General features: G+C 44.1%; 1 protein-coding gene across 1 annotated transcript; it reads left to right on the top strand.

Moving 5' to 3' along the window:
• Positions 1-308: 308 nt before the first annotated feature.
• golm1 (golgi membrane protein 1) lies at positions 309-12,551 on the top strand. The gene is made up of 11 exons (XM_080004153.1): positions 309-462; positions 7,032-7,173; positions 7,289-7,468; positions 8,000-8,054; positions 8,208-8,310; positions 8,457-8,577; positions 8,780-8,945; positions 9,240-9,470; positions 9,586-9,747; positions 9,880-9,978; positions 11,040-12,551. The coding sequence occupies exons 2-10, from the start codon at positions 7,045-7,047 to the stop codon at positions 9,975-9,977; spliced, it is 1,245 nt and encodes a 414-aa protein (XP_079860279.1). The 5' UTR covers positions 309-462; positions 7,032-7,044; the 3' UTR covers position 9,978; positions 11,040-12,551.
• The last annotated feature ends 789 nt before the right edge of the window (positions 12,552-13,340 follow it).

Below are 13,340 nucleotides of genomic sequence, written 5' to 3'. Positions count from 1 at the left end.
ACAAAACGAAATATTTCACTACGTTGTAGGAGGACTATGGATGACGGTTGTTATCATGGCATCATGGTTTTGATGGACCCAATTTTATTGTTCCCTACTTATTCTAATAATAATGTAATGTAATGTCTATGCTTATTTCTTGGGTGAAAAACGTGAAAATATACTGGCAATACACTAAAAAAAAAACAACAACAAAACGTTAGAATGTGATTGATAAAGCATTATTTGGTATTTGCGTTGTGACCGCTTTTTCGGTCCGACTGGACACAAACGCTTCCCGACTTTAGTTCCGCCCCCCCCCCCCCCTCCTCATGAGACACAACAAGGCGACGGCAGCGGCTGCTGAGAATGGACTCCATGTAAGTCGGATCCGTCGGTGAGACGCGGCCAGGCTGTCAACCACACGCTTCGGCGGATCGCCAAGTCACTGTCACTGCCCTGGTGTGGCCACCGGCAAAGCGGGTAAGTGGTGTGGCTGACCGGCGAGGGAGCGAGCTGCGTCGGGACAAAGCTAACTACTTAGCTTCTCCGTTCAAGCCCTTGAGTTGGCTTAGCTCGCTAGCTCAGGCGACCCCCGCCGTCGGACTGGGTCTCAAACAGAATAATGGATACGGTTCTATTGGGACTGACGTCGAAGCAGCACGGCGGCGTGTTTTATTTAGAGGGTCGACGGCCAAATGAGTTGACCGAAAGATGAACAATAAGGCGCATGTTCCAGTGTCTGTTAAGGACGGGCGAAGACTCCGGAGCCCGGATTTGTTTTCGTCACACGCAGTCATACAATACGGTTGAGGGGAATGATGGAGGGGACGCTTCTGTGGCGGCGCGGAATAAATTAGGGAGAATAAAGCAATAGAAGAGAAGCAAAAAAAAAAATAGGCGCAAAAGTTGAAAAGCATATAGGAAAAACATAGCAATAAATATCCACCACCAAAAATATATGTATGCATGGACAGGTGCATTAATAAACAAAGTACAGTGTTTTAATAGGAATAATAATAATGCACGATATGCAGTGTTTTATGCAAGGGGCACAATGTGCAACGTGCAGGTGTCGTTTTCTCTCTCACTTATAAGTGAAATACTGTAAAATGCATGTTCACCAGGGTAACACCACCTTATGTAAATAGCATGCAAAACTGACTTTGCAGTAGAAAGCGTGACTCAACCACTGAACTCTCTTTCTCTCACTCCGTCTTCATTCATCAGAGAGAGATATTAATCTGCAATCCATCTACAGGGCTGCTTCCTGGTATGAAGATATACAAACGTACTTCCCCACACAAACTATTTCTCAACTACAGATGTGATCTGTAAACAGATTTTGATCTTTCTCAAGATCCCTTTTGTTGAGTCACACTTTCTTTTGTAGAGTCAGTTTTGCAGGCTATTTACATAAGGTGGTGTTACCCTGGTTAACATGCATTTTAGAGTATTCACTTACGTTGGAACTTCTTACGCTTTTGGACAATATATATTTTTAGAATGCATAACTAAAACATAAGTACAGAATAACTTCAATACTAGAAAGAAGAAGAAAGAAAGAAGAAAAAATATTACTAGATACTACTAAATATTACTAATACTAGATGAAAAAGGTGAGTTTGCCTTTTGAAGTTACTAAATCATAATGATAAATGCAGCGGAAATTACAAGGTCATATTAATTTGATTGTCAATTATCAGAATGAGCCTGACATGAGCCTGATATCAGAGTTCCAAAGAGGCCAAATCTTCCTTGTGCGAATTGTCAATGCAGCGGTCACAAAAACGTCAGAATTCTTGAATGTGTTTGGGAGAACAAACTGCAGCAAAGAGGTTCAGTGGTTGCAAGTTGAAGCTCACCAGCAGGGATGGATGGACGGACACCAACAGAATATTGGAGAAATTACAATAGATATAGCCTCAAATTACCACAGAATTGAATCAGCGGCTCAAGGACAGGGGACACATTTCCCCTCAGGGATCAATAAAGTAATTCTTCCATTTCCTACACAGATAACATTTACAGCATTAGGGTCAATGATAGCTCTGCATGATTATATAACACATTTGAGGGTGGTTTAATGACCATGGTTCAGTCAGCAGCCTACCATGGGCTCCCCAAACACCTGATCCAAACATCATTGAATAAATGCAAAGTTATAGAGCGACGAGTGCGGTGGAGGTTTCCAGCTCCTTGGTCGCTCAAAAGGCTGGAGGCTTTCTTTCTTGAAGAATGGTGCGACATCGCTGTGGCAGCTTCGCCTGCCACACGGCAGCCAAGTGGCGTTTTCAGTGACCTCCGACACAGTTGACAGGGTTTCAAGACACACAGTTTATTGTAGAGAGTGGGCTAGTTGGAATAATCCCAGGAGCAGATGGACATGTCATGACAGGGGCTCCTCTCCTGAGTGTGTGTCGGGATGGAGGTTTTACCTGTTGCCTGTTAGACCAACCAACGAGCAACAGGTAGTCAGCCACTCTGATCCTGGGTCCCGATAACCAGGACAGGTGTGGCTGCTCAAACCATACCATCCCCACAACACAATCGTAATTACACATCGTAAAGACACCATTCCAAAGGCCCTTGATATTCATATATTGCAGGGCATAACACTAACTTTTATAAGTGGTTGCCAGGCTGGCAACCAGGCATCAGCTTTTGGTTGCCAAAACCAAAATATGGTTGCCATATTTAGTCACCTTATATTTCGAGTAATTAAGATACTATGCATTTCTGTCAGCTCAATAATGAAAATGTGACGTAAAATAATGTTTAAAAGCTTTACTAAAGTAACAGAACAAAAGTCTTTGTAGTTAGTGTCTTATGTGATAGTTTACAGAATTTGAATCTTCAGAGTGTAAGAAAGTCGAAAAGTAAAATTTGATGAAACTGACTAGAAAAAAGACAAAGTAAAGGCATTTCCTGTATCATTTTATTTTAATAAGTTTTGTAAGTACACAATATAGTTTCGGTTTTTGTTCTTTCTGTCTAGTTTCAACTAAAACATTTTTTTCACACCTAGTTTTAGGTAAGGCATGTATGGTGAAAAAAAAGGTTGGAAATATGTGTCCCACCACAGCAAAAGCTGCCATCTTGTGCATTTCTGGAATATCCAGGAGAAGCCAAAACAGTTGAAAAAAAACCTTTCTTGAAGGAAAATTAGAGTTAATTAGTTCCTTTGTGTTTTTTTTAATTTTTATTTCTCAACGTATTTTCAAAACGGGCTTTGATTTATAAATAGTAGAAAAATCTTAAACCCTGGAGTTAAATATTCCCGTTAGATTACATGGGGAAACGCAGTTCACTTACCGAGACGCAGAACAGCGCTGAATAACGCTGATCGATCGTTTCCTTTAAAGCGAGCGTCCAGGTGAAGATCATTTCTCCATATTCCATGTAATGTGAAGTCACAATGTCAAACCGGACGGTCAAAGCGCAGCACGGGGGTGTTTCGGTCTCAGTTGTCTGTGAAAACTCTCTTCTCCATATCGTTATGGATTTTGTGAAGCAGGTGGCGGAAGCTCTGAATCATATTTCGGACCTTAATCTGACCAGTGCGATAGAGCCAGGTCAGTGTTAGCAGCGCGTACTGGACTTCATTTTCCGTGATGACAGTCAGTTCTCAGACGGCGACGCGGAAAGGACGGCGACGCGGAAAGGACAGCGGCGCTGAATCTGATATTACTCGGGACTTGGAGAACATTTCAAACAGCGGATTTCAAGCTTAATGTGACGATGAACCACCGGTTGAGACCAATGTTACGCGATGAAGTCCATTCAGGTTGGTGACAGATTTTCAGATTTGCTAAATCTCATATTATTGATAGACTCTACATTTTGTTGTGTTGTCTGTACTTTTAAACTCCAAAATAATTCCACTTTTATCAAACATGTATATTCTTACTGTTAAATAAAAGCTTTTTTTAAAAACAGAATTAGTTGTGTTGTTGGGCTGCTAAGTAGCCATGAGGCTGTGTTTGTCGGCCAACCCCATTTGCATTCTGGGAGCTGGCTGAATGAACCTGGTGTGGGTAAAACTTTTGAGGGTGTCAATGATTCAACGACTCCTTCAGAAGAAATATTAACTTGGAATTGGGAAACTTTTTTTTTTTTTCCCCCTCTATAAAAATAAAACAGCAATACTTGCCTTCTATCTGTGCATCTTCATTATGAACGTCCATGACCTGATTATCTCAGAATCACAGTTTTCCACACCCTTGTCATTAACAAGTCATAGCTTTATATATATGTGCCTGATTTAAACGAGTGACACCTTGTTTGAAAGCTCTGATTCTCCCACTTTAAACTGATGCGGAAAAAATAATAATCTCGAAAGCCGCCAAATGACCCTAAAGTACGCGGTGGGACACATATACTTACAGTGGTATCTGACGGTTTTCCGAGTTCCAATGAAAGCATCACTTCCGACACGTATTTCAGTTTTCTGGGCCTATGAACGCAGCATCGCTTTTCAGCGCTTTCAACCAGAGACTAGAACTGTGTCCGCATCTTAGCTCTAACGTAATATCAGAGAATGGGTCCACTCGTTAATCCGTCGCAGACCGCGTCGTTCCCTCGGATGGATAGAAAATCGGAAATGCTAAAATTGGTCGCGCTCTTCGCTCGCTTAGTATGATGCACACAAGTCACCCAACTTGATGCGAAAGAGGTGACAATCGCTGAACAGTGAGTTGTTTGCATCCCTGACTGTACCCTTGCTCTACTGCCTGTGCGCATGTGCAGCGTTCTTGTTCTGACTGTAGCAGCAATATTTAGATATCACAAATACAACAAATTTATTTATTTTGCGGTGCATGTTTTGCGGTTTGTTTCTATTTTTTACGTTAAAAAGTGATTGTCAAAGTGGGGCAACCAGAGGCCACAAAATGGTTGTAACATGACTCAATCTGGTTACCAAGGGCAACCGGGCAACAGTTACTGTCGAGCCCTGTATTGCTTGGTAGGGCTGTGCAATACGGCCATAATCATCATCCATCGCGATATAGGTTATTTCATGTCTCGATAACGAATCAACGATATATATCTCCATTTAGCACGTTTTCCGTCTATTCAATTAATGAATCGTTTATTTTAAAATATAAAAACACATGGTAAAGCCTCTTTGTAGCGCAGCTCAGCATGGGAAGGTGCTTGCCGGGGCTCTTCAATTCACAAGAGGGGCTTAATTAGCGATATGTATATACTGTATATCAAAACCCAACTTATTTGCAAAATTGAAGATATAAACTTTAATTCACTGAAACCCTGATCTAAAACATGATGCTTGGGTTCGACTCGGTCATCACCCTCACCTCATGTTGTCACGCCGCAGTAGCAGACCGGCAAATGTAATATTCCATCCGATGAGTAATTTGGCCACGTCCCTCCATGTTTGTTTACACTCGCTCCCACGTGCAGATAACATTAAGCACCGTGACATGAAATATTGCCATCAAGCAGTTCTGTCACTGATTTGCAACAGCGATAGAAACGGTGTGTGTGTGTGTGTGTGTGTGTGTGTGTGTGTGTGTGTGTGTGTGTGTGTGTGTGTGTGTGTGTGTGTGTGTGTGTGTGTGTGTGTGTGTGTGTGTGTGTGTGTGTGTGTGTGTGTGTGTGAATAATATATATACAAACACACACACACGATTGTAATTTCTCTATCGTCTTATGACTAACAACTGTAAGCTGTAGTTCTTTGTTTTAAATGTTAAAATGATATAATGCTGATCTTTATGTGTATATAATAGCATACTCCTGGTATTTGGTTCTCATAATCAGCAGCTTTCATACCAACTTGGTCTCCCTACCAATATCACTTCTTCTACAACTACTACTACTACTAGTCTTCTCGTCCATTATAGTATTTAACCTATTTTCTCTTGTTATTATGTCTCTTGTTGATGTACAGGGTATTTATTTACTTTCCAATATAGTCAACTTTGTTTCTGCCTATATTTGTTCAGCTAACACATGCTGCACATGCTTCCCTTGCCAGTGCACAGCAAAATCTTTCAGCGATTAGACCCTTTATTTATATATATATATATATATATATATATATATATATATATATATATATATATATATATATATATATACTGTAAATATCTATATACAGTTTTTTTTAAGAGAACAATCTTTAATTGTCACACAGCACACTACAACACATGCATGCACACACACACACACACACACACACACACACACACACACACACACACACACGTGCTTTGGATGGTGACTGGTGAAATGAGGCCTCTGCGTTTAACCCATCCTGGCTTGTCCTTCCTCCGGGGGCACAGCCAGGAGCAGTGGGCAGCATTCGTGGACGCGCCCGGGGACCTGGTGATGAGTTTCCATCACTGGTCAGACGATGATGGAAACGAACATGTGTGCATGTGTGACGAACATGTGTGCATGTTTTTTGGGGGGGGGGTCCTTACTGACGTTAGGTGGAGGAAACCCCATGTGAGCACGGGGAGAACATGCAAACTCCACACAGACAGGCTCCTATTTGGGAGTAAAGTGTGTGTGTGTGTGTGTGTGTGTGTGTGTGTGTGTGTGTGTGTGTGTGTGTGTGTGTGTGTGTGTGTGTGTGTGTGTGTGTGTGTGTGTGTGTGTGTGTGTGTGTGTGTGTGTGTGCGCGCAATTCATCTACAGGACTGGTTCCTGGTATAAACCTATTCAAATGTACTTGCCCACACTAACGACAAACTATTTCTCAACTACAGACGGGATCTGTGAACAGATATGGATCTTTCTCAAGATCCCTTTCGCTGAGTCACGCTTTCTATTGTAGAGTCAGTTTTGCAGTTTATTTAACTTAGGTGATGTTACCCTGGTTAACATGCATTTTACAGTATTTCACTTGCGTTGGAACATCTTACGCCTTTGGACAATATGTATTCTTAGAATGCGTTCAGTGGGTGCAGTGACACATTGGTGCACAAAGTGCCTGACGTTGGAGGAAAATACATTTCGTCTGCTTATTACACCTGACTTTACTTTTGAATACTGGATGCAATTTGTGGTGATGTTGCCCTCAGATTGACAGCAGCCATGGGTGGCCTGGGTAACGGACGTCGTGGTGGAAGATCTCCTCCCCTGATGATCGGTGCCTTGATCGCTTGTATCCTGGTGCTGGGGTTCAACTACTGGGTGGCCAGCTCACGCAACCTGGAGCTACAGGTAAGGCGCATGCGCGTGCGTGTGCGTGCGTGTGTGTCAGGGACGGTGTAAATGAGACATCTGCATTCGCTAGAAAAGCTCTAAATGCAATAATGTGTCCCTCCTTCCCATCCAGACCAAGCTGTACGATTTGGAGGGCCAGGTGCGGCGAGGGGCGGCAGAGCGGGGTGTGGCGGAGCTGAAGAAGAGTGAGTTCCAGGAGGAGATCCAGAGGCAGAAGGAGCAGATCGCTCGCATCGAGAACCTCTACAAGAGGCAGCTGGAAGACGCTCAGAATGCGTGTAGCAAGGACAAGGTACGCGCCCGAGACAAAGCAGGTCAACGCCACATTTGATAGAAATCTGTTAATGTTTTAGAATACTTGATTTAAATAAATAAAAGGAGAAATCATAATAATTGTATGTGGTGAGTTGGGGCCCAAATAAAATGTTTGCCTTATGGGAATCTATCCCTATCTAATAAAGATACTCGCTCCCATGGCGGTATGCATTATTAAGCGTGTCACTCTTGAAAACAACAAGTTTAAAGGGAATGGTGAAGCAGGGAAAACAACATTTTACCACCACTCTAACCCTGACCAATTACCCTTCAACAAAACAAACATTTTTCAATTTGTAACTGGTGTACAAATCCTGCCCAGCAGCACCATCTACTGTCCCACAGGAGCATAGCACCCTTTAATTATACTACGCTCGATATTTAAAATGACAATATTTCAGTCTTGTCTTTTGTATTCAGTTTTTGGGATGGCAGAAGTGGCACATTGCTCGCGCATACACTTCAGAACTTTGACCTTTTTGAAGAAGGTTGTGTTATTGTTTTCCAGGGCTCGATGCAGCTGAACGTTTCCTCCAGTACTAAAGCAATAGACGGACTCAAAGGTAAAACACTTTATCTATTGTCTTTCCCTCTTTTGTCACCGCTGGTGTTCTCTAAATCATATTCAAAGAGCAAATATTTTATGTCCTGTTGTGGCTACACTTTCTGTGTGTGTGTGTGTGTGTGTGTGTGTGTGCGCATGTGCACGCGTGTAGGCCAGTTGAATCAGTTGAATGACGAGCTGTGGAAGCTTCAGAAGCAGCTGAAAGGTTGCCAGGGCAACCTCAACACACTAAACAAGAAGCTCACCTATGACATGTAAGATGACCAGAGTTGTCGATGCCAAACAGTGATGTGGCACCATTTCACAATAAACTTTGCTGTACTTTATGTAGCCATGGAGAACGTGTTTTGTGGAACGGATTGTGAGTGATCGGTGTGTGTGTGTGTGTGTGTGTGTGTAGGACCCAGTGTAACACACAGATCCTGTCGCAGAAGGAGTTGTGTGACGAGAGGGTGGCTGCTGCTAAAGTGGACTTTCAGAAGAGAATAGAGAAGCTGGCTCTCCCTCCAGCTTCCTTTCCGGTGAGTTTAAGGTTTCCTCTGACGCACCGCAGCGACTGGTTCGTTCACGGCAGCCCACGTCACCGTTCTCTGATTAATAACTTTATTGCACCGAGCTGGGTGTCTCCTGACACGGGCTGTATTTACATCGTGTCGAGCGACATCCGGTGTAATTATGATGAAATTCCACGTTGACGCCGCGAGTGTCCTGATCCCTGAGCAGGTGAATGCAGCTCCCACAGTGAAGGACAAGCCGGCCAAACAGGCGGAGGCAGCGAACGCCGCGCTCGACGAGACCAAGAACATCCCCGTGCTGAACCTCACGCCTGACCTGTCCCGCCCCGACGCCCACAACCCGCTGCGGACCAACGAGGTCGTACTTGATAAAGGTAAATAACATCAAGTGATCTAAAGGTTGCTGGTTCGATCCCAGGCTCCTCCTGCTAGCATGCTGAAGTGTCCTTGAGCAAGACACTTAACCCCTAATTGCTCCTAATGGCTGCGTCCGTCGGTGATTGAACAGTTGTAAGTCGCTTTGGATAAAAGCGTCTGCTAAATGAAATGTAATGTAACATCGAGTTGACTCGGAATTGGATGAGGCCTCGGTTCACCGCTGTGGTTTTGATTCGCCGCTTTAAAAAAAAAACAAAAAAACCGTTGTCTTTGCCTCTGCCATCGGCCAGCTCTGGACCCCCTGGGCGTCTTGCCTTCCGAAAAGGTCCTCCCACAGCCGGTGTCCGAGTCCACTCCCCCGGCCGCTGAAGAAAAGCAGGACGCCTCCCCGCCACCAGAGGGCGCCGTTACGGCACAGGAAGGAGAAGACGCAGCCAGTAAACTGCCTGCCAAGAGGTCAACTGAGGACAAAGGGCGGGTGGAGGTCATGGACGTTCATAATGAAGATGCACAGATAGAAGGCAAGTATTGCTGTTTTATTTTTGTAGAGGGGGGTGGGGGGGAGTTTCCCAATTCCAAGTTAATATTTCTTCTGAAGGAGTCGTTGAAACATTGACACCCTGCTTGAATAACCAGAGGCCGACCCCGGAGTCGAGGACATGCTGATCGGCCGCGGAAAGGCGGACGAGACTCCCGCTGGACACAAGGAAGACGAGCCGGACGATTACGACGGAGACGAGCAGATAGTGGGCGAGGCCGACTTGGAGAAAGGGGAGAATCAGCAGAAAGAGAATTTAGGTGGGTACAGGCGTGGGTCGGAGGCAGCCAAGACAGGAATGCAAGTGTTGTTTTGACGAATCCACAAACGACAAGATAGAGATAGGAAAATGAAATGCACAACGCCCACAACTGCCCCGTCCCTTCCGGCAGACAAGGACATGGAGGACGAGCTCGCCGACTACAATGGAGACGATGACAACGAAGGAGAGTTTGAGGCCGACAAACAAGCTGCGCTGGCTCAAACTTAGGGTATGCTGACACACACACACACACACACACACACAGCGCACATTAAAGCGTGCAGTGTACTGCTATCATTGGGGGTTTTTTTTCGACCAGTGGTCTGCGGCCCCTGGTGGTCACATCAAGCTTGAAATCCGCTGTTTGAAATGTTCTCCAAGTCCCGAGTAATATCAGATTCAGCGTCGCTGTCCTTTCCGCGTCGCCGTCTGAGAACTGACTGTCATCGCGGAAAATGAAGTCCAGTACGCGCTGCTAACACTGACCTGGCTCTATCGGACTGGTCAGATTAAGGTCCGAAATATGATTCAGAGCTTCCGCCACCCGCTTCGCGTAGTCCATAACGATACGGAGAAGAAGGTTTTCACAGACAAGTGAGACCGAAACACCCCCGCGCTGCGCTTTAACCGTCTGTTTACGGAAGGGACGTAGGTGCGTGACACGAAGGGTTTTTCTTCGCCGTTTCACAACCGGGGCTCCGTGTGTGTATAGTAGTACGATTTAAAGGTTGAATTATATCAAAACGGTTTCACATTGTGACTTCACATCACATGGAATATGGAGAAATGATCTTCGCCTGGACGCTCGCTTTAAAGGAAACGATCGATCAGCGTTGTTCCGCATCTCGGTAAGTGAACTGCGTTTCCCCATGTAATCTAACGGGAATATTGAACTCCACGGTTTAACATTTTTCCACTATTTATAAATCAAACTTGGTTTTGAAAATACGTTGAGAGATAAAAAAAAAAACACAAAGGAACACGAATCTGGAAAAATCGAATTTTCCTTCAAGAAAGTTATTTTTATTTTTTTTTCCCCCCAACTTCGCAGGTTACGCTCCGCTTATCTTGGAACTTCTTCTCAGCGCCTTTTTTTTTTTTTTTTTTTTCTTCAAATTTAATTTTTTTTTTTTTTTGCTGTGAATATATTTTGCGCCTCAAACCTCCTTTTCTCATCTCCATCAACTCCCGCGCGTCACAATTCAGATCCCATTTCCTCCAAGTAAGCGAAGCTTGAACGACAAAAGCAGCGATGCCCGTCGCTGACAGAATCCTCTTCTTCTCCCGCAGGGGCTGCGAAGGAGTCGAAGAGGAGGATCCTAAAACAAAAAAACAAAAAAAAAAAAACAGATAAGGAAATGAAAGGAGTCCTCCATCTTCCTCCGGCGCAGCGCGAGCTGACACGACCACACCCAACAATCAACACAATCCACACAATACACACGGAATGGTGCCGACACCGGCGCAGGGGGGTTGGACTCCGGGGGTCTTTTTCGCGCGGGAGCTGAAGCGTGAGCACCAGCGTGCGAGCGCAGGTTTTACTGGTGGACGCCTCTCCCGCCGTGCCGCGTCCGGAGGCCTGGCCTTCGCAGTCTCCCCCAGCAGAAACTACTGAAGACGCGAGGGAGGACGTTTCGGATTCGGAACCACCCTGAAAATGTTTTCGGGACGTATCGTTCGCGCTCACATCCGGCTCGTAGCCACGCTCCGCTGAATGGCTTGTTTTGTATATATTTTGCTAATTTATGTTTTTGCAAAGTGGTGGCGGGGCGCTAAAACAACCCTCCCAACGATCGACCCAAATAAGGGCTGAGACCTTTCGTCCGCGATACCGTGTCCACGTAGGAGATGGAACTCTTCCACAAAGAGACTGACCCCCACCCCCACGCCCCTGGAGGTCCGTCGGCTCACAGTCTGCCTTACGATGCTCCGCCTCCACCTGGACGCAAGCTGCGATCGAAGGAACCTCGCTCTTGTGTCAGTGATATATTAAACAATTGCAACCGCAGCTCTGTTATTATTATTATTATTTTTTGATTGATTTCTTACTGAGGATCGAGGGGCGGGGCCGAGTTTGGGACTGGAGCCCGGTCGGACTGTGGATCCAAACACACAGAGAGAGGAAACCTGCTGATGTCTGCTTGAGAACTGCTGTATAACTAGAAATGAAGGATATTTTCTTTTTAGCCGTAGGAGACAGGAACGATGTTAAAACAATGTTTTTGTAAGTGTGGGAAAACAAATGACTCGATGTTAATACAGCCGTCATTCAATACGGTCTCTACAACTAAAAAATGAATCCAAATCGTGGTCCCTGCATGGGTGGACGCAAATAATTACAGTCGTGAGTCAGGAATTACTTTAGAATTCTAGAATCTGTTTAATGGGGTCTTGTTGCACTGTATTTATACTTGACAGCTAACTTCTTATGGTTTTTAAAGAATATTTTACTTGTCAGGTCTGACTAAATCACCTATTGACTGTACATTTTACCGTGTTAATCAGTACATCATGCATAGTCTGTTCTATGTAAGCCTTCCTCTTCACTTAAAAAAGGACAATTCATAATCATTTACTGTAAAGGTGGAATCAGGGGGATTTGCCCTCATTGGCGAAATACTTCAAATATACTCTGTGACCAGTAGGAATTTTGAAAGCAGCAAAGCCCGTCTCACATGTACAGCGTTCCATCTGTTTTGTTTCCAATTCGAGTGTACACAAAGTTCTGCCCAAGCATGACATTGTTTTTTGTTGTTGTTTTTGAAATGTTCTACAATAAAAATACAATAACCGAATAGTTAACACTGACTTGGATGGATGGATAGCAATTTTTTTTTAAATTTTTTTTTTTATGGGGTACAAGCTCAGAGGTATGACAAAATAACTCTTAATATGAAAATAATCACAAATGTTGGTGGCATTTCCTCGTTTGACTTAAAAATAATACTGTTTAAAGCAGCTCATCCCCAAATTCTGTTCCAAATCATGGGTGTCGTTGCTTATTAAGTTGATGAACAATGACATTTTTGTTTTTCTCACATGTCAAATATCCGCTCTTCTGAAAATGTTTTAAAATATATATGTGTGTACTGTGTTTTTACATTTTTTATTTATTGTTCTGATCCTCTCTTGATACGGTAAGGCTTTCTTTGCCTTGTTAGGAATAAGCTTTGTCTGCTATGTTGTTGGAACTAAAATAATTTAGCTGTGTAGCAGCCGTTCCTCACAAACTGTTTTTTGTTGAAATTTATTTTGCATTAAATTCGTTGTATTTAAATTATCTGCTCAACCATTTGGGAAGTCAAAAAAACAAAAACGAAGGGAACGTCTGAACCGCCATAGTTCTCGTGGATGAGTTCAGTTACAAAAATGATAACGACGATAGTCGGCGTCGACATCCAGGGTTGGAGCCTTTCCTTCTCGGGGCCGCGCACCTCGCATCGGCATCGGGCTCCTCAAGGAAATGTCTCCGCCCGAGATAATCTATTTTACAGCCCAGTCAAATTAGAAACGACCGGCACGGTTTGATCCCGCCTGAGCCCGAGATAATTTAGTGTCGCTTCAGCGTCCGTGTAATCTTACGTTTAGGAA

The sequence above is a fragment of the Zeus faber genome, assembly GCF_960531495.2.
Source record: "Zeus faber genome assembly, chromosome: 7".
Lineage (NCBI taxonomy): Eukaryota > Metazoa > Chordata > Actinopteri > Zeiformes > Zeidae > Zeus > Zeus faber.
The sequence above is the reverse complement of the archived record's forward strand: the minus strand, read 5'-3'. Positions and strand labels throughout refer to the sequence as shown.

Excerpts from the sequence above, each read along its gene's own strand:
- golm1 (XM_080004153.1), top strand. The coding sequence starts at position 7,045 with ATGGGTGGCCTGGGTAACGGACGTCGTGGTGGAAGATCTCCTCCCCTG. Across the intron at positions 8,055-8,207 it reads AGCAATAGACGGACTCAAAG|GCCAGTTGAATCAGTTGAAT; the intron begins GTAAAACACTTT and ends GCACGCGTGTAG. Across the intron at positions 9,748-9,879 it reads TCAGCAGAAAGAGAATTTAG|ACAAGGACATGGAGGACGAG; the intron begins GTGGGTACAGGC and ends CCCTTCCGGCAG.